The sequence below is a fragment of the Tachyglossus aculeatus genome, chromosome 5 (genome assembly GCF_015852505.1).
Source record: "Tachyglossus aculeatus isolate mTacAcu1 chromosome 5, mTacAcu1.pri, whole genome shotgun sequence".
In the NCBI taxonomy this organism is placed as follows: domain Eukaryota; kingdom Metazoa; phylum Chordata; class Mammalia; order Monotremata; family Tachyglossidae; genus Tachyglossus; species Tachyglossus aculeatus.
Window position 1 is genome coordinate 54723223 of NC_052070.1, and position 21042 is coordinate 54744264.

Here is a 21042-nt window from a genome sequence, read left to right on the forward strand (position 1 = left end):
CTGAAGGTGTCAGAAAATTCAGTGCGCGGTTGCCCAGTTCCCAACCAATCGGGTAGTGGGAAGCAGGGACGGGAGCCGGCCGAAGAGCTGATGGAAGTAGACGCCAAGAGGCAGGAATCCGGGGGGAAGACAGAAGGAAGTGAGAGCCAGAAGTCTGCGGGGCAGCCGGTGGGATCCTGGCACAAGGAACAAGTCAGGGGAGAGGGTGGGCAGACGAGGAAGCAAACAGAGTTTAAATGGGGCTGGGTTCCTTGCTTCCCTCCAGTTGCCAACCAACCTGTCCCTAGCTGACTCCCGGGCATCCGGCTCCCAATCCCCTCCCACTCCACCCCAAAGACGATTACTCTCCTCGCCTTCAAAGCCTTATTGAAGGCACATCTCCTCCAAGAGGCCTTCCCTAAGTCAATCAATCGCATTTATTGAGCGCTTACTGTGTGCAGAGCACTGTACTAAGCTCTTGGGAAGTACAAGTTGGCAACATATAGAGACGGTCCCAACCCAGCAGTGGGCTCACAGTCTAGAAGGTGGAGACAGAGAACAAAACCAAACATATTAACAAAATAAAATAAATAGAATAGATATGTACAAGTAAAATAGAGTAATAAATATGTACAGTCCTCTTTTCCTCCTATGAAATGAAATATGAAAAAAGTTCTCTTTTCCTCCTCTTCAACCCCCTTCTGCGTCGCCCCGACTTGCTTCCTTTATGCATCCCCCCGGAAGCCCTACAGTCCTTATGTATATATCTGTAATTTATCTATTTATAGTAATGTCTGTCTCCCCCTTTAGACGTGTGGGTAGAGAATGTGCCTGTCATACTGTACTCTCCCAAGCGCTTAGTATACAGTGCTCTGCACATAGTAAGTGCTCAATAAACACAATTGACTGACTTGCTCCTTTAAAGGATGCATTTCCTTTATGCGCTTGTGTACATATCTTTAATGTCTGTCTCCCCCTCTAGACTGTAAGCTCTTTGTGGGCAGGGAATGTGTGTGTTATACTGCTACACTGTACTCTCCCAAAGTGCTAAGCACAGTGCTCTGCACACAATAAGTGCTCAAGAAATACGACTGATAGCCACATTCCATTTTCCACTGGTTTCCTGACAAGTCCTGGGGCCGAGGTTCCAAACTAATAATAATAATGTCATTTATTAGGCGCTTACTATGTGCCAAGCACTGTTCTAAGGCGCTGGGGAGGTTACAAGGTGATCAGGTTGTCCCACGGAGGGCTCACAGTCTTAATCCCCATTTTACAGATGAGGGAACTGAGGCACAGAGAAGTGAAGTGGCTTGCCCAAAGTCACACAGCTGACAACTGGCGGAGCCGGGATTTGAACCCATGACCTCTGACTCCAAAGTCCGGGCTCTTTCCACTGAGCCAGGCTGCTTCTCCAAAAGACTCCTGCAGCCGGCAACTGGCCTCTCGGATCGGTAGTGCTTCGTGACTCTGCTGCAATGTCACTTGGGCGACCATTTACATCCCACACCTGCCATAGATTGCGATAGCAAGCGGGACCTTGACCCACAGGCACTGTGGCTTAAGTGACCTCACGGTTTATAGTCGGACGTGGCTTGGGTGACCTCACGGTTTATAGTCGGACACGGGCCAGGATAAGAGCATTTGGTGATGCAAAAGCTGAGCTCTTGTAATGTGCAAGCTCCTTCAAAGTGACTCACACTGTATATCAACACTTCTACTAAATAAAAGTCATTATTTCCCACGAGCTAACAAGTTAACTCTTGGTGACTGCTTCCTTCATGCAGCAAAATAGTTCACAGCATTTGTTTTTCCAAGAGAGGTGGCAAGCATTCTTCTTCTCTATTTGGATTGAAAACCTTCCCAGTCAGGCCGGCACTGACGTTCTACAACGCGTATTTTAATCCTCCGGCAAAATAAAGTCATTGGCATCCTCCTGCCTCTCTTTGAGCGGCCAAAAGTTTCTGGAAGCTGAAGATACTGGAAAACCTAGTGCAAATTTGACATTTTTCACTAGCCAGCAATTATCCCCAACTGATATTGGGAGAGGAGGCTGTGTTACGAGAACTAAGCATAACAGAGAAGAAATTTTAATAACTGTCGAAATCTGAATGATTTACAGAGAATTTAAACCAAAGATTCATTGATAGAGAAGCAGCGTGGCTCAGTGGAGAAGAGCCCGGACTTTGGAGTCAGAGGTCCTGGGTTCAAACCCCGGATGCGCCAATTGTCAGCTGTGTGACTTTGGGCAAGTCACTTAACTTCTCTGGGCCTCAGTTACCTCATCTGTAAAATGGGTATTGAGACTGTGAGCCCCACGTGGGACAACCTGATCACCTTGTAACCTCCCCAGCGCTTAGAACAGTGCTTTGCACATAGTAAGCACTTAATAAATGCCATTATTATTATTGTTATTATTATTATTATTTAGTAAATTCTATAAAGAGTGGTCCTGAAACTGAGCCCTAGAAAGTTTGTGCAGGCTTTCAAGAAAACCAGAGAAATCATTTCCCATTATTGTTGTGGTGTCCAAGCCTTTACCAAACAATCACTATAGGGTGACACTTCATCCCAAAATCCCTTATCTGAACAGTTTTCCATTCAAAACGGAGAGTGCAAAAAGGCTCAGAAGGGCTTGTGGCGTGTAGGGATGACCAAGAAGTAAGGCTTGAGTGTCCTTATGAGGCACAGGAAATGATGAATGAAATCATCTGTCTCTTCAAAAATAAAGGTGAAAGATCAGATTGAGGAAATTACTGAGGTACCTCATGATTTTCCGTTGTGGGCAAGACCCAAGCCAGAGGACTGGACACTGAAGAACAGCATCAGCCAAACTCTCCCAGAATTGCAATGTGGCTTCAGACCACAAAGGAGCCCAACGGATATGACCTCTGCTGTGCTTCAGATATGGGAAGAGTGTGGGAAACGGCACCAAGATCTCTCGTTACAGAAGTTTCACAGACCTCACAAAAGCCTTTGATCTCATCGCTAGATCTGGGCTCTGGAAATTACTCAGCAAATCTGGCTGCCCTGAAAAGTTCATGAAGATTCTGGGACAACCTGATAGTGGCCTGACTGGTGGGTCAAAGACAGTGGTGCTTTTTTTTTTCATGCTGTTAAGTGCATACTACATGCCGGGCACTGTATTAAGCGAGGGTAGATATGTGCTAATCGGGTTGGACCCATTCCCTGTCCCACACAGGGCTCACAGTCTCAATCCCCATTTTACAGATGAGGTCACTGGGGCAAAAAGAAGTGAAATGACTTGCCCAAAGTCACACAGTAGATAAATGGCAGAGCTGGAATTAGAACCCGGGTCCTTCTGAGTCCCGGGCTCATGTTCTATCCACGAGGCCACGCTACCCTGTCTGATCCATCACTGCCAATGGAGTAAAATAGGGAAGAGTAGGGGTTCTGTTCAAAGTATCTCACTGCAGCCGAGTCAGAAGATACAACGGGGGACCTAGACGCACCTGTTAGAACACGTTGCTGCCATCCCGGGAGACTCTTCAAATGAATAATCTTCAGGCACCAAAGTCCAAGAAATGGTCATTTAAGAATTACTTCAGGGAGGCGACTGCGCCCTAGAAACCACCCCCGACAAGACCTGCATGTGACTGTAAACCGTTTCACCAAATCGGCCAAGCGTCACGGGCTGACAGTAAATCTACGGAAAATGGAGGTGACAGTGTGAGCCAGCCCCCAAAATGTACCCTGGCAATACAGGGCTAAACGGCATCAAGGAATTCTACCGCAAACTGGGCAGTGCAGTGATAGTCAGGGAAGTAGAAAACAATCAAGGAGGCCACACGTCCTGTGGGAAAATGTCAACAGAATGTGGAAGCAGAATGACTGTATGTTCCAGACCAAACTAAAGGTCTACAGAGCTACAGCGACATCCAACTTTCTCTACAGATTGGAGACCCGGACCCTTCACAGGCCCCTCATCTGGCTCCTTGGGCAGTTTCATCAGCATCATTTAGGGGCCAACTCACTATGAAGGGAGGCAGTGCGGTCTAGTGGATAGAGCACAAGCCTGGAGTCAGAAGGACCTGGGTTCTAGTTCTGGCTCCACCACTTGTCTACCGTGTGACCCTGGGCAATTCACTTCAGGTCTCTGTGCCTCAGTTACCTCATCAGTAAAATGGGGATTAAGATTGTGAGCCCCATGTGGGACATGGACTGTGTCCAACCTGATCACCTCAGTGCTTAGAACAGGGCCTGGCACGTAATAAGTACTGAAAAAATACCATTTTTAAAAATAATTATGAACAATTCAGTTCTGGAAATAGTCTCCTGGCATCAGAGCTACGCTCACGTAAGATGGTTGTGTTGGGTTAGTATAGTGTGCTCTCCAGATCGCAAGCAGTCAATAAATACCATTGAAGGATTGAATGGTGAGATAGCCCAAAACCGTCTGCACGGAGACCTGAAATTGGGAAGCCTAAAGCAAGGAGGGTAGAGGCAACAATTCAAGGCCACGGTTAAGATAAAGGCTCAGACAGACAATGCTGCAGCTCAGCCGAAAACTGAACACCAATTGGGCAGCACAGACCAGCATCGTATACTGCTATCCACAAAGGAGCGACTCTTTTTGAGCAATACCACTATAAGTGACAAGAGAAAAGGAGGTAAGAGAGAAGAGTGACAGAAGCTGCGAACATTAAATAGAAGAGGGACGGCATTTTTTTTAATGGTGTTTGTTAAGCGCTTACTATGTGCCAGGCACTGTACTAAGCGCTGAGGTAGAAGCAGCGTGGCTTAATGGAAAGACCAAGGGCTTGGGAGTCAGAGGATGTGGGTTCTAATCCCAGCGCCGCGACTTGTCAGCTGTGTGACCTTGGGCAAGCCACTTAACTTCTCTGTGCCTCAGTTACCTCATCTGTAAAATGGGGATTAAGACTGTGAGCCCCATGTGGGACAACCTGGTTATCTTGTATCTACCCCAGTGCTTAGAACAGTGTTTGGCACATAGTAAGCACTTAACAAATACCATCATTATTATTATTATACAAGATAATTGGGTTGAACACAGTCACTGTCCCACATAGAGCACATAGTCTTAATCCCCATTTTAGAGACGAGGTTTATATGAAAACACATCCATAATCACACAAGGCCTGAGCATCAGTACTCAAGGGTCTACTAGAACGGTAAATATTAAGTTGCATCCAATGGGTCAATGTGCCTTTCTAGCTGGGTTAAATAAATGATCCATTTCCCAGGAGCTTTACTGCAAGCCCATGCCAGACTTCAACAGCTTCTCCCTTCAATGACCCCAAAGCACCCAAGAACAGCAATAACATTAAGTGCAAGGTTAGTATTCCTTGCCCCAAGTGAAATATCGAGATGGCTCATCAGCTCTCAAGTTTGATGTACAGTCAGTCACAAATAGGCCGAGGACACAGACCGACTCTTTGCCATTTACGATGCTCCATCACTTGTGTTTTCCCCACGTGACTACGGGAAAAAAAATTTCCCCTAGCATTTATCCCGAATACAAGTAGAAAGAGTTAATGTATCCAACACTCAAGCACCTCCCACTTACCTATAAGCAGGAACACAGACAACACAGATTTGAAATTGCATAACTCAGGAAAAAAACAGAGTGGGTCAGCTAGTTTGGGCCTCTTGACTCCTGCACAAAGAAAATTATCCACGTGAAAAGTCCACTTGCCCACATATGAAGCCTGGGCACCTTAGAGGCTATATTCATATTCAAATTTTGAGAAGCCATGCACAGTAACCAACCGTATCCATCAGCCAGATTAATCAGGGCTTCTTTGATGTGCTAAACTGGCAGCAAAACCCTCCGAACAGTAATGCTCCATTAAATGTGGTACCACCTAGATCACCCTATCTGGCCTAGAATCATACTTTCCCCACAAATATCTATGAAGAGAAAGCTTTTTCTTTCCAACCGAGACAAGTTGAAGCCCCAAGAGCTCTCTCTGCCCGCACACTGTCTAGAAGGTGTGCTAGATGGTCCTCTTAATAATAATAATGGCATTTATTATTATTATGTGCAAGCCACCTTCTAAGCGCTAGGGAGGTTACAAGGTGATCAGGTTGCCCCACGGGGGGCTCACAGTCTTAATCCCCATTTTACAGAAGAGGTAACTGAGGCACAGAAGTTAAGTGACTTGCCCAAAGTCACACAGCTGAAAACTGATGGAGCTGGGATTTGAACCCATGACCTCTGACTCCAAAGCCCGTGCTCTTTCCAATGAGCCACGTTGCTTCTCTTAAGCCACTCACATCCTGAATCTTTGGAAAAGCAGCATAATGGGGATACATGGAAGCCCACCACACCACAAAATTGAGCAGTCTGGTCTCATGGATAGAGCACAGGCCTGGGAATCAGGACCTAGGTTCTAGTCAACCCTCTGTCATCTATCCGCTGTATGGCCTTGGGCTGATCACTTAACTTCTCTGAGCCTCAGTTACCTCATTTGTAAAATGGGGATTAAGACTGTGAGCCCCATGTAGGACATGGACTGTATCCAACCTGATTAGGTTGTATCCACCCTGGCGCTTTAGTACAGTGCCTGGCACCTAGTAAGCACTTAATGAACACCATAAAAAAAACCAAAACAAAAACAAAAAAATTCCACTCGACCTAGTTCACACTGGTTTTGCAGGGCCTAATGTTCCCATGCAAGCCTAGACCAGCCCAAATAGTGGTTCTATGGCTTCTCAAAGGTGTTGTGAACTCTACCCAGCACCCAAATCAGGCACATTTGTTTTAAAGAATGGACAAACAGACACTGGCTTGGCGAATTGTTCAGACTGAATACTTTCAAACCAGTTTCCCTCTCCTTGGAGAGAGCTTGGGTTTTTAAGCAATCCTAGAAACGCCTGGGCAAAAACAAACAAAAAGGCTAGGCAAGTTACTGAAATCGCAAATTGCAAGGTGGCTTAGGAAGAACGATGGCAGTAGATGAAACATCTGTAAAAGGATAAAATCTGCATGTCAGTTCTGAAGTAAACCTGTGGCGTTCATCCTCCAGGAAAGGATGTATGAACCTCGGAAGAAACCCGGATACTTATCTTGGACAAGATTTCCACATTCTGTCCTTCACCCACCTCATAAATCATTACTCAAGGCAAGGCATCATTTGCGATTCCAAGAGTCCCATATCCTAACACTCAGAGTTTATTTACATATTTAAACTGGAACCCTGTTCCCAGAGGAAATCAGTCGCCAACTGGCCAGGAATGGGGCTGGGAAACAACCTAGTGCATTTTTAAACTCTCTCACTCTCTCTCAGGTTCTCAGTATGTTTTTCAGCTTTGCTTCAAAAATGAAAGTTGGTAAGGAAAGTAGCAATGAGTTCAATTCACCAACCTTTCGAAGGGTGCCAATTTCAGGTTCACTGGGTTATGAAAGATACAGATGCTATAACTTGAGAAGCAGCTTGAGATCACGGGCCTGACAGCTGAAGGACCAGGATGGGACATGGACTGTGTCCAACCTGATTAGCTTGTATCTTCCTCCAGCTTAGAACAATGCCTGGCATATAGCAAGTGCTTAACTACCATTAAAACAAAACAAAAAAACAGAGGCCATTTGTGTGACTTCAACAACCCATTTGCCCAGAAGCCCTACAAGCACCCAGTGTAAATACTTTAAAATAGTGTAGCACTAAGTTTATGGTAATTAAGCTTCGTGATTCCCCTATGTAGATGAATACCAATATATGGTTGATTACAAAGGCCCTAAAAGGTTTACAATTTGAAAGTCATACAGAAAGTCAATGCTTCACACCCACCCACCCCCACCGCCAACTTTCCAGACTGCAAAAAAGGATAACAGTATTGATTTAGCCTTTTAGTTCCATATCAAAGTTTGAAGGAGTTATTTTGGTAAGATAGTCACTAAAAATAGACAGTTCCATTTCCTGAAAAAGATAAAAACTTAAAGTTTCCATATAATCAAAATTCAAGCGCCAATTCCAAGTTCATCAAGTACAGGAAAAACACTAAATTAGGTTACACAAATGTGCTTACAACAGTGTTACACAAAGGAAACGAAGAAAAACCATGAATATGGACAGGCTACAGGGACAGTCCGGGGAAAGCTGCTTTACAATTACAAGGGGAGGAACTGGGCAAGGAGGAGGCGGCTAGGAAAGTAGAAGGGGTCCGAGCCAGGAGGAGAATTTCATTCATTCATTCAATTGTATATATTGAGCGCTCACTGTGTGCAGAGCACTGGACTAAGCCTTGGGAAGTACAAGTCAGCAACATACAGAGACAGCCCCTACCCAACAATGGGCTCACAGTCTAGAAGGGGGAGACAGACAACAAAACAAAGCAAGTAGACAGGTGTCAATACCATCAGAATAGAGTTATAGGTATGTATACATCATTAATAAAATAAATATAGTAAATATGTACAAATAAAATAGAGTAATAAATATGTACAAATATATACAAGTGCTGTGGGGAGGGAAGGGGGTAGGGCAGAGGGAGGTGGGGCGATGGGGAGGGGAGGAGGAAAAGAAAAATTGGGGTGAGGGTTCGGTCTGGGAAGGCCTCATGGAGGAGGTGAGCTCTCAATAGAGCTTCGAAGGGAGGAAGAGAGCTAGTTTGGCGGATGTGTGGAGGGAGGGCATTCCAGGCCAGAGGAAGGACGTGGACCAGGGGTCGATGCCAGGTGAGAACGAGGCACAGTGAGGAGGTGTGAGAATCACCCCTGCCATGAGAATCAGCCCCTGCCAGGCCAGGTGTTGGCAGAAGGCAGGTTTTCTGTGGGTAGAACTCTAGGGAAGGGGACGTGGGCATGGCGAGCCCACAGAAGAACTGCTAAGGGAAGTACAGCAGTGTTTCAGTGGTGGGCTGGAGGCGGTAACCCTGGATTTAAATCAGGAACCTGTACTAGATCAGAGCTGGGGGGTGGAGGCGGTGGTTATTCCTACACCTACTTTAAGATTGTTGAGAAGCAGCATAGCTTGGTGGAAAGGACTTGGGCCTGGAAATCAGGAGACTAAGGCTCTAATCTCAGCTCACCACTCATCGGCTGTGTGACCACGGGCTAGCCACTTAACTTCTCTGTGCCTCAGTGTTTCATTGCAAAACGGGGATTAGTTACCTGCTGTCCCTCCTACTCAGACTGTGAGCCCCATGTGGGTCGGGGACAGTGTCCGACCTGATTATCTCCTAGCTTCTCCGGTGCTAAGTTTGGTGCTCTGCACATAGTAAGCCCCAATCAATCATCTATTATTATCATAACCTACTGTGCTGTTGAAATCTTTAACCAAATAAATTCTAGTTGTCTTTGTATATAACTAAAGTGAGTTCCTGAGCGATCTGAATGTGTGTCACTCCCTCCTTCAGAAAGGTGACTGCTGTCTCAGTGGAGGAGGGGGATTTGCCATTCCTGCAAACCTCAGCAGCCAGACCCTAGAAAGCAGGACTAGAGAGCGGAATGATTAATCCTTAAAAGCAATAATTACCTATTACTGCATTTGTTAAGCACTAACTCTGCGCCAAGCACTGTTTTAATCCTTCCCATGCCTTTAAAGGGGTTTCCAAATCTAACAGCAAACTGATGGTGGCAAACTGCGGGGACAATCTCGGGGTGCACTAGCATGGAACCCCAACGGAGTCCCCACTCCGGCCGAAAATCCTGTGGGCATCTGGACCCTGGGGTGAATGATGGCAAGCACTTAGTACAGTGCTCTGCACATAGTAAGCGCTCAATAAATATGACTGCTTGATCCGATCTCGAAAAATAACCAGAAACACTACAGTCACACAAATACATTGGTATTTATTATACATTACGTTTGTACGGCTAACTCATCTGTGTATCTCCCTCCTAAACTTAGCCAAATAAAATTGAGTAATGCTCCAGAAAAGTAATTGAGCATCTACTCCTCTGACTGTCAATATAAATACCACATGATATAGTTCGGCTTCAAACAATGCTCACCATCAAGCCAGACAAAACAGACGACTCCCAAGAGGCTTATATGAAAATGTGGGACCCCGAATGACTCCCCCAGGCAGGGCTGGGTTCAGCTTACTGGGCAGGTACTTACTGTGTGAGAACCGCTGGGTGATTGGGGTTCCAGGATAGGGGTAGGTGCGACTCTCCCACTGTATGTTTCCTTCCTGGACGGCCTTAATAAAGCCATGGTAACACTGATGGGCCACGCCTAAAGAAAGAGCAGCACAGTACTTTAGCATGTCCACAGCATCACTAAGAAAGCACACCAAAGGGGCTGTTAAATAATGTTGAAGAAACCTGGGTTCTCTAACCCTGACAGGAGGACGCTGAATGACGGAGGGGATGGAGAGGCTGGTACCCGCGGTGACCCGCATTTCTCCATCTCCTACTCGAGGGCCGCAAAAGCGCTTTTAATTTGGTGTCGAGAATGTCAAAGAGCTGAGTAAAGGGAGGCTGGGAAATCCCTGACGCCAGCTATGATTCGTGACAATGACCTCTCTGGACTGACTCGGGAGAAGTATGGTCTAAGGCCAGATGGATTCTGCCGATGGCTTCTAGTCCAAGCTCCTCTGATCCTTTGCCATGCAATAGTCTGGTGGAATAGTCAGTGGGTTAACGCTGAATTTGCAAAACATACAGTGAGCTGCAGAGAAGCAGCAAGGAGCTCTAACCAGAATCCCAGTCTGCAGACTCAAACACTGACAGAGGGGGAAAAAACCATCACAACCCAAGAACCTTTCGGGAATTTTAGCTGTAGCCTGGTGAGGAGAGTCTGGGCCCAGGAATCAGAGGGCCTGGGTTCTAATCCCAGCTCTGCCACCTGTCTGTCATGTGCCCTTGGGCAAGTCACTTTTCTGTGCCTCAGTTACCTCATCTGTAAAATGGGGATTAAATCCTACTGCCTCCTACTTACACTGTGAGCCCCATGGGGGACAGGGACTGTGTTCAACCCCATTAACTTGTAATTACCCCAGTACTTAGAACAGTGCTTGGCACTTCGTAAACGCTGAACAAGTACCATAGTTGTTGTTATTAAAACTCTCCTCTTCTGTGAAAAAAACTACTGAAATGGCAGGGATACCAAATAAAACACCCGAGTGAATTTGCACGTTTTCCCTGAGCCAGTGGCTGCTACCCCATGGCTCCTCTCCCACCGTTTCCCACATTCCTTCTGGGGGAGACACGGTGTTTCAAAGCCTTTCTGAGGCAACCCCCTCCTCCTGTACCTATTAACTAAGTGACCTAAATCACCCAGAGCAGGTAAGTGCATGCCAGCCTCAACTCCTGGCAGTTGCCAGACACAGAGGGCCACCCACAAAGTTTCAACCCAGCCAGTCTTCAGTTATTCAGAATAACGCTGGGAGCCTTGGCTGGCTAGCTTTGACCTGGAGAATATATTTGACTCACAGTCGAGAAAACAGTGTGTGGCACAGTGGAATGAGCACAGGCTTGGGAGTCAGAGGTCTTGGGTTTGAATCTTGGCTCTGCCTCTATCCTGCGGTAAGACCTAGAGCAAGTCGCTTAACTTCTCTATCCCTCAGTTTCCTCATCTGCAAAAATGGGGTTTGAATACCTGTTCTCCTTCTTACTTAGACTGCAAGCCCCAAGGGGGCCATGGAGTGTGTCCGGCCTCATTACCTTGTATCTATCCTAGTGCTTTGAACAGTACTTGGCACTAACTCATTGCTAATCAGTTGCCACAATCATTATTATAATCTTATTGTAATACTTTTTTTTACATTGTCCAATTCTGACCACTTGCCTGCAATAAAAACTTTCATGATATTTGCTGCACTATTCTTGAAAAAAAAGCACCAGCTTCATATGTGACAATCCTCTAGATCCCCACTGGACTTTACACTCCTTGAGGGCAGGGATTATGTCTATCAACTTTATGGTACTGTACCTTCCCAAGCATTTAGTACAGTGTTCGGCACACAAGTGCTCAATAAATACCACTGATTGATAGAAGGTTAACCTTGATCCAAGGTTAATTCACTTGGCATGCCCCAATCCCTGAAAGATCAAACTGGGTATTTTCACAAAATATCACAATTTAAGGTAAAATCCAGGAGTAAAGCAATTATCTTCTCCTTTTCTACAAACTGAAACTACTGTACAATGAAACATGCAAATATCTTGATCAGGAAGGAACGAGGAAAAAAGGTTAATGAATAACCACTAGACTGGACTTGGGTTTTTTGATGACTGAACTTGAGTTTCCCCCGACTTAGACTGTGAGCCCCATGAGGGAGAGGGACTGTGTCCAACCCAATTAACTTGTATCTACCCCAGTACTTAGAACAGTGCTTGGCACTTTGTAAGTGCTGAACAAGTAACACAGATATTATTATTATTATTATTAGAATTTACCTCTTCTGTACCTGGCACATAAGTGCTTAACCCAATTGGGACAGAAAACATGTCTGCCAACTCTCTTTTACTATACTTTCCCAAGCACTGAGTATAATGCTCTGTACACTGTAAGCACTCAATAACTATCACTAACTGATTGATAACAAGTACCATAAAAAAATAAGACGACAGTGCCATGCTGAATGCTGATGGGGTCAGAAAGAACATGCCTCTTACATTCTCGAACTGCGACAGAAAATATCCTGTTTAATACTATAGTCCCTGCTTCCAGTTTCTCCCCACTTCCAGTCCATACTTCACTCTGCTGCCCAGGGCCAAAACAAGAGTTTGCATACATGTCCCCACTCCTCCAAAATCTCCAAACCCACTGTCCATCCCTCACTGCATCAAGTAGGAACTCCAAACCTCTAACTGCAAGGCACTCAAACTGCTCCCTTCGCCTCTACACACCCTCGCGGCTCCCCCACTAAACTCCAGGTCTCACCCTTGGATAGCCTCAAGCCAACCTGCTCACTGTCCCTCACTCTCGTCTCTCTTGCCGCCAACCTCTTCTGCCTTTAATTCCCTCCCCCTTCATATCTGGGAGAACACTGCTCTCCCCATCTTCAAGGCCCTTCTAAATTCACCTTTCTCCCAGGAGATGATTCATCTCTCGGTTCTATATGAGGTAACTGAGGCCCAGAGAAGTGAAGTGACTTGTCCAAGGTCACACAGCAGACAAGGAGTGGAGCCGGGATTAGAACCCATGTCCTCTGCTACCAAGCCTGTTGTCTTGCCACTAAGCCACGCTGTCTCTGTCTCTCTCTCTCTCTCTCTCACACACACACACACGCTGCTTCAGCACTTGTATCACCTAAACACCAGGTAATGCACTCCCCATCACATGCACATGTCCTTATTCTCTATTGCTTCCTCCTACCTGAAACCATTTTAGTGCCTCTCTCCCCCCACTAGATTGGAAGCTACTTGAGGGCATTTCTACCAACCCCACTCAACTGTTCCAAGCGCTTAGTTCAGGGCTCCGCAATGAGTTCACACTCGAGCAGTACCACTATTAGTTTCACACCACCTCTACCAGATTCATGCCATTAATCAGCTCGACCTGGGGACCACCCAGAAAAAGGAAACCTGATCTTTATTCCGAAGAAGTGACACTAACCCTGTAATGTTTTAGCCGTGCTCAGGAGGAACTAGGAAGGGGGCTTGAGGACGACAGGCAACTTGGCTCATTCTCCTGGCAAATTCTGTAAGCACGTTGAGTCTCAAGAACCTTCTCTAATATCAGCAGGGTGAAGAAAAGGCAGGATGAAATGGGACACGGCGATCTTTCCAATTAAGGGACTAAAAGCTCTTAATAGAGCAAGGTATACCTTTAATAAGCCGATACCACTGCTTGCACACAAGGGCTGCGGTTTTGTGTTCCTGGTACGGTGACAGAAAGGACAGGATATACTCCAGCACTTCTTCGGGCAGCTCTGACATGGATCTGTTATACATGGCCTCCTCAACTTCCAATTCAGGGTGGGCTTCCTCATCTTGTTCCATCGTTCCTTCCACCACCGCCTCTTCTTGGTCCACGGCCATGAAACTATCATCTTCGCTGTCCGAAGAGCTGGCCATGGCATTCCACTTGGTGGCTTCGAGAGAAAAGAGAGAAATGTCAGGCAAACGCACCCAGAGGGTTTTGAATAGGCTCTGAAACATGACCTCAACCTGCCAGTGTTTTCCTTTCTGCCCGCTGTTTCGAAACCTGCTTGTCAGCTCTTTCCCACACTCTTTGCAAAGACCTGATTTGTCTTGTGCAGCTCAAACTCTCAGCCTCCTTCGCTCCTCTAATGTCAACCTACTCACTGCACGTCGATCTCGTCTGTCTCGTCGCCGACCCTCCACCCATCTCTCCTGCCTCTGGCCTGGAATTCCCACCCTCTTCATATCCGACGGACGATCACTCTCCCTACCTTCAAAGCCTTATGAAAAGCATATCTCCTCCAAAAAGCCTTCCCAAACTAAGCCCTCATTTCTTCTTCTCCCACTCTCTTCTGTATCACTTTTACACTGAGACTGGAACCCTTTATTTACCTCTCCCTCAACCCCACAACCTTTATGTACATATCCACAATTTATTTACAGTAACATCTGTATCTCCTTCTAGACTGTAAGCTCATTGTGGGCAGGGAACATGCCTACCAACTCTGCTATACTGTACCCTTCCAAGTGCTTAGTACAGAGCTCTGCCCATGGTAAGAGCTCAATAAATATGACTGCTTTATCTGAAATACGCCGACAGATTCTCATACAGTACCTTCCTCTGTTGACTGAAGGCTGCACAGAGCCAACCAACCCATCCCAGTGGGAGAAAGACGCCCAGAGCCAGGCTTCAGCACTTTCTCAGACTAAAGAGTTTATTGGTAGGCGAGGCTGCGAGGCTCTTGGGTTTTTCTTGGCTGGGAGCTACGGCCCATGACTCAAACTTGAAAGTTGAAGAAAAATTGTGGAGCCTTATATAAGGAGCCCCAAAAACATCCAGAAAAGGAGGGATGGGAACTGATAATCATTCTGTCTCACAAACTGTGTTCAAATATTAACACTTTAATGGATGAATAAATGGGCCACGGCCATTGTAAGCTTGATTGCTTTTAATACTAAAATACTCCACCCCATGTCCCCAAGAGACAGAGTCATCAAGATTATTTAATGAAACCAGATCCAACCACTTTGAAAGGTCAGCAATAGGTATCGCTTTCCACCTTAACATACACGGGTGGTCTCACGTGGTGGTGAGACATGGTGAGTAGCTCTTTCCCATTAAACAGCATGAAAACACAGCAACATAAGTCCTAAGAGGCAGCAGCTGTGCTCTACCCCCTAAATCTGGGCTGCCGTGGTGTGTTAAAGGCTTTTCGTGATCTTCATCAGAGGAACTACAAGCTACAACAACCACAAAACCCACTGAGAGGCTCGGGCCCCCTAATCTTTTCTCATTCGCCTTGGGAAACTGCAATTCGAAGGCCTCCTGGGGGAGGTGGAGGGAGACACATAGGGACAGAGCTTGCTGAGCAGGGTGCCTAATCCTGGGCCCTGGAAAGGCAGTGGTGGTTAAGGGGGTGGGGGCTTCAATTTAATAAGCAGCCCACGGGTTCAATGGCTCTTCCCAATAAGAATGACTGCAATATTTGTTAAACCCTTAATCTGTGCAAAGCACTGTGTTAAGTGCTGGGGTAGATATGTGATAATCACATGGGGCTCATGGCCCAAAGTGGGCAGAGGGGGAGTCCTTCCCCACTTCCCAGGAGAGATGATTCCTTCACTTCACCACATCCCATCCCACCAAAAGGAGCCCCATCCTACCGCTCCACTTATTATAGAAGAACCAGATACTTTAACGATTGAGTGAAAATCCCACCAGACCTCTGATCATCTCCTCTGAACTGGGCCGGTTACCAACTCTGTTGAATTGTACCCTCCTAAGAACTAAGTTCAGTGCTCTATACACAGTAAGTGCTCAAAGGATACCATTGTTATTATGGTATTTGTTAAGCACTTACGTACCCAGCACTGTTCTAAGCACTGGAATAGACACAAAGTAATCAGCTTGGACATAGTCTCTGTCCCACATGGGGCTCACGGTCTACGTAGGACAGAGAACAGGAATTGAATTCCCATTTTACAGAGGAGGACACTGAGCCACAGAGAAGTTAAAGTGACTTGCCTAAAGTTACTCAACAAGTAACTCGTTACTTGTTTAAGTAAAGTTAAAGTTACTCAACAAGTAACTGGCGCTGTCAGAATTAGAACCCAGGTCTTCTGACTCCCAAGTCCGTGCTTTTTCAACTAGGCCACGTTGTTTGCTTGAGTGGTCCCTGGGAAAGATGGGAAAGGTACTTGAGCCTCAGCTTATCCACTTCTCCTAACTCCAGCTCCCATTTCAATATAGAAGAGCAGAGAGCCGGTAACCACCAGGGTGAAGGGGGAACAAGGGGTCTTTTTCTAATGGACAGTAAAATTGCTCCCATTCTGCCTCCAACCCTCTGCTTGACATCAAGGGCAGGAATCATGTAAACCAACTCTATGGTATTGCACTCTCCCGAGTGCTTAGTACAGTGCACAGCCCAAACTGATCACTTTGCTCGATTGACTACATTTCCTTTCTTCTCCATCCTTGTTGACTTCCTTCTACTTCTAGGATCACAGTCTCGACTCTTTTCCACCCATCCAAAAGCCATCGGAACACAGGGAAGATGCAAACTACCAAAATCAGTAAAACATAATTTTCCTTGGGCTAGAAAAAACCTTATTACGTCTAGGAATATTTAAGTCATCGATTTCTAGAATATTCACTCCCGAATGGTTTGATTCTTCGTAACCAACCAGTAGGGATTGTGTCTGTTGCTGTATTGTACTTTCCAAGCGCTTAGTAAGGTGCTCTGCATAAAGCAAACACTCAATAAATATGACTGAATGAATGAATGAACCAATCAATCAATGGTATTTATTGAGTGCTTACTGTGTGCAAAGCACTGTAGTAAGTGCTTGGGAAAGTACAAAGTAGGTAAACTCAATCCCTTCCCACAAGGAGTTCACAGTCTACTGGGGGAAGAGTGACATTAAAATAAACGACAGACAAAAGAAACAGAATATAAACATAGACAGTACCCCATCTTCCCTATCTCACAAAACCATAACTTTGGCATTGTCCTCAACTCATCACTCTCACTTTTTTAAATGATATTTGTTAAGCACTTAATATATGCCAGGCACTGTTCTAAGCACTAGGGTAGATACAACATAACTGGGTCCCTCACAAGGCTCAGTCTTAATCCCCACTTTCCAGATGAGGTAACTGAGGCACAGAGAAGTTAAGTGACTTGTCCAAGGTCACACAGCAAACAAGCGGCAGAGTCAGAATTAGAACTCAGGTCCTTCTGACTCCCAAGCCCGTGCTCTATCTACTAGGCTATGCTGCTTCCAACCCACATTATTCTGTCTGTCACCTAATCTTCCTGTAGGCCCTACCTTCACAACATCGCTCAAAATCCGCCCTTTCCTTTCCATCCAAACAGCTACTGTGCTGATCTAAGCATTTAGCATAGCCTTCCTTGATTACTGCATCGGCTTCCTTGCTGACCACCCTGCTTCAGTCCTCACTTCACCCTGCTGACAGGATCATTAAAAACAAAATGAAACAGTACATGTCGCCCCACTCCTGAGGAAGTATCTACTGGTTGCCCATCTACCTCATCGAACAGAAACTCCTTACCATCAGTTTTACAGTGCTCAATCAGCTCAAGCCCTCCTAGTCCCTCGCTGACTTCCTACTACTACTACTACTAATAATAATGGCATTTGTTAAGCACTTACTATGTGCAAAGCACTGTTCTAAGCGCTGGGAAGGATACGAGGTGATCAGGTTGCCCCACGTGGGGCTCACAGTCTTAATCCCCATTTTACAGATGAGGGAACTGGCACAGAGAAGTTAAGTGACTTGCCCAAAGTCACACAGCTGACAAGCGGCAGAGGAGAATTTGAACCCATGACTTCTGACTCCCAAGCCCGGGGTCTTTCCACTGAGCCACACTGCTTCGCTACTACCATCCAGCCCAATCACTTCGCTCATTTAATGCCAGCCTACTCACTCTACCTCAATCTCATCTATCTCACCACCGCCCTTGCCCATGTCTTCCCTCATGCCCCGAATTCCCTCCCCCTCCATATGGGACAGATCGCCACACTCCTGACCTTGAAAGCCTTATTAAAATCACATCATTTCCAAGGGGCTTTGTTTGACTAAAGCCTAATTTCCACTCCTCTGTGCCACCTAGGCACTTGCGTCTTTACTCTTGAAGCACTTGATATTCCCCCCAGCCCCACAGCACTTATGTACTTACATACTTCTGTACAGACAGACCTCTAGACTCATTGTGAGCAGGGAACGTGTCTACCAACTCTACTGCATGGTACTCGCCCAATCACTCGGTACAATGGTTCTGCACACAGTAAGCGTTCAATAAATACTATTGATTGATTGACTGAAAACTGTCAGTAATTTTACCATCTGTCTCCCTTTCGACTAAGTTTTAGTGGGCAGAGAATATGCCTAGCAACTGTATTGTGTGAGTGTGGTTTTTTTATGGTATTCATTAAGCACTTACTTCGTGTCACGCACTGTTCTAAGTGCTGGGGGTAGATACAAGTTATCAGGTTGGACACAGTCCCTACCCCACATGAGGCTCACATTCTAAGTAGGGATCAGGATTTAATCCCCATTTCACAGTTGAGGAAACTGAAGCACAGAGAAGTTAAGTGACTTACCCAAGGTCACACAGCAGACAACTGGCAGAGCTGGGATTAAATCCCAGATCCTCTAACTCCCAGGCCCATGCTCTTTCCACTACGGCACACTACTTTTCAGCATGTTATATAATATTCTCTCAAGCCCTGAGTACAGTGCTCTGCATACAGTAACCACTCAATGAATACGGACCTGGGTTCTAATTCTGGTTCCGCCACATACCTACTGCACTGAGCAAATCACTTAGCTTCTCTGTGTCTCGTTCCCTCGGCTATAAAATGGAGATGAAGACTGTGAGTCCCATTTAGGACATGGATCATGTCCAACCTGATTAGCTTGTATTTATCCCAGCGCTTAGTACAGTGCCTGGCATGCAGTAAGCGCTTAACAAATACCACAAATAAATCCAGTGCCACTCACAGTCATCTCATTTATCTTGTCTAAGTCAATCAATCAATGGTATTTATTGAATGCTAACTATATGCAGAGCATTGTACTAGATACTCTCCCAAGTACAACAGAATTAGCAGAAATGTTTCCTGCCCATAACGGGTTTATGGTCTAGAGGAGGAGACAGACATTGATATGAATAAATAATTTATAATAGATAGTTTAAAGATTTGTTCATAAGCGCCCTGGGGTTGCAGTGGGATGAATATCAGATGTCCAAATGTCACAGATGTCCAAAAGTCTAGGAAATATCCACTGCTAGAATCAAATCACCTTCCTCTTACCGAAAACGGCATTTTTACTTCTTCTGACCTTTCCCAGAACTTAATACAGGATCCAAAAATGAACAAGTACCATGTAACATAGTATTTCGGAAAGCTCTGCATTCGTTTCTTAGGACTCGGTACAAATAGAAGCCTGTGGTATGACTCCACCCTCCTTTAAGCATCCAAATGGAAGAGCTGCCACTGCAGTGCTTAGAACTTGATTTTAATCCACAATAACAAGTCTACTCTAGGGAAACTAATGAGATACTCCAATCCAGTTCCTTTGTGTCATGACTAACGCATTTCTGGCAGTGATTTACTTTTTCCAGCGGCTTATTTGCTACAGTGAATCTATTCTCTATGCGAAAATGATGGCGCGCCACTGTCTAGCTAGAGTATTGATCCAGTTATCAGATGGGAGGAGACGCTAATTCCATAAGATGCTTTTTGCTAAAATTCACATGGATATTTGTTTATTCAACAGAGAAGAATCTTTGGGAGGTAGATGGGGTGTCTCACAACCCTGCTCACAGCGAGGAAGAAAGGGGGGAAAAAAGAGCAGCAGGGAAATGTGGAACTTGATTGCCAACTGATCCCCTCGAGCTATAAACTATATAAATATCAGGATAATAAAGGTTCTCACAATCTTGCAGGGCCCAATGCTTAATTAAGGCAATCCCACCAGTAGTGTGGTTCAAAGACTAATCAATAGTTCCTATGATCTTAAAACCAACAGACCCCATGCCCCCGAGGGGCTATTTTTTCCACCTGAGTGGAAATGTTTTGGTAATTTGGCCGTACGCCCGGCTGCTCGTGTGAGAACATTGGGATGGGCTCAGACAGTTCCCCTGTCATCACATGCTCAGCACAAACTTGCACTTCTGTCCGTTTTCACGCCAATGATTCAGTAATGAAATTACAGCCACTTCCCAGGGGAGAGGCAAGCATTTTTACAGCTTTAAGCTACGTATTTCCCGCAGTTTTTGTTTTTTGCACGCGCCACACAAAGCACACCACTGTTCTGACAGCTCTGGTTGGGAAAGCCCAACCCCAGGTGCTTCTTTCAGCTCCTCGCATATTAGTTCTTCTCCAGGGCAGGCTAGGGATTGAGCAGACTTGGGATCTAGTCTGTTCTCTGCCACTAATAGGTGCTTGCGAGTTACTTCCATTGTTTTCAGCTGTACTCCCTTATCCCCTCTGTACTTAAACAGAGGTAAGTAGATAAGGGAGGTGAGCGCTCCTCTTAGGAAAGCCAGGGGCTTGACAAAATTTGAGTTAGTTCACGAGTCTCATCAAATGACCATTTGTGTCCTCTGCCTCTGCTTACCAGCTCGTGTGCTGCCTTCTCAGAAAGGAGCTTAGTTGTTGAGTCTCGATTACTGTAATCACAGATTTGTGGATGGAGTCGCTTGATTCTCCATCTGGTCAACAAGGCTTCTTTCTTTCATGCCAATGTCACTCCTGGCTATATGACCACAGATTCAAGGGCTTGGTGGCTCACTAAGGGGAAACGCTGAGAACTGACTCAATGAGCTTTCTACAGATCTTCGAAAAAACTCACAATCCCGCTGAAGAGGACTGTGTGCCACTGGGGCTCGATCACTAACCAAAACCAGAAGACTGCACCTCACTTATCCGAAAATTGCCTAGAAGGAAGATGGCCCTACCGCTGAAGAGGGTTAAATGGCTACATAAGAAATCAGTACCACTCACTCCTGTCAGAATAA

The 21042-nt window shown here is 45.8% G+C and overlaps 1 protein-coding gene across 1 annotated transcript in view; it reads right to left on the minus strand.

Annotated features, from left to right (window-relative positions):
- The window catches only part of FBXO42 (F-box protein 42), a 114423-nt gene that overhangs the window by 54711 nt on the left and 38670 nt on the right, over positions 1-21042 (minus strand). The window contains exons 2-3 of the mRNA XM_038746416.1: positions 13681-13947; positions 10026-10142 (exon numbers count right to left, since the gene is read on the minus strand). Of these exons, the coding sequence (XP_038602344.1) occupies positions 10026-10142; positions 13681-13930 (367 nt within the window). The 5' untranslated portion in view covers positions 13931-13947. The remainder of the gene's footprint in view (positions 1-10025; positions 10143-13680; positions 13948-21042) is intronic.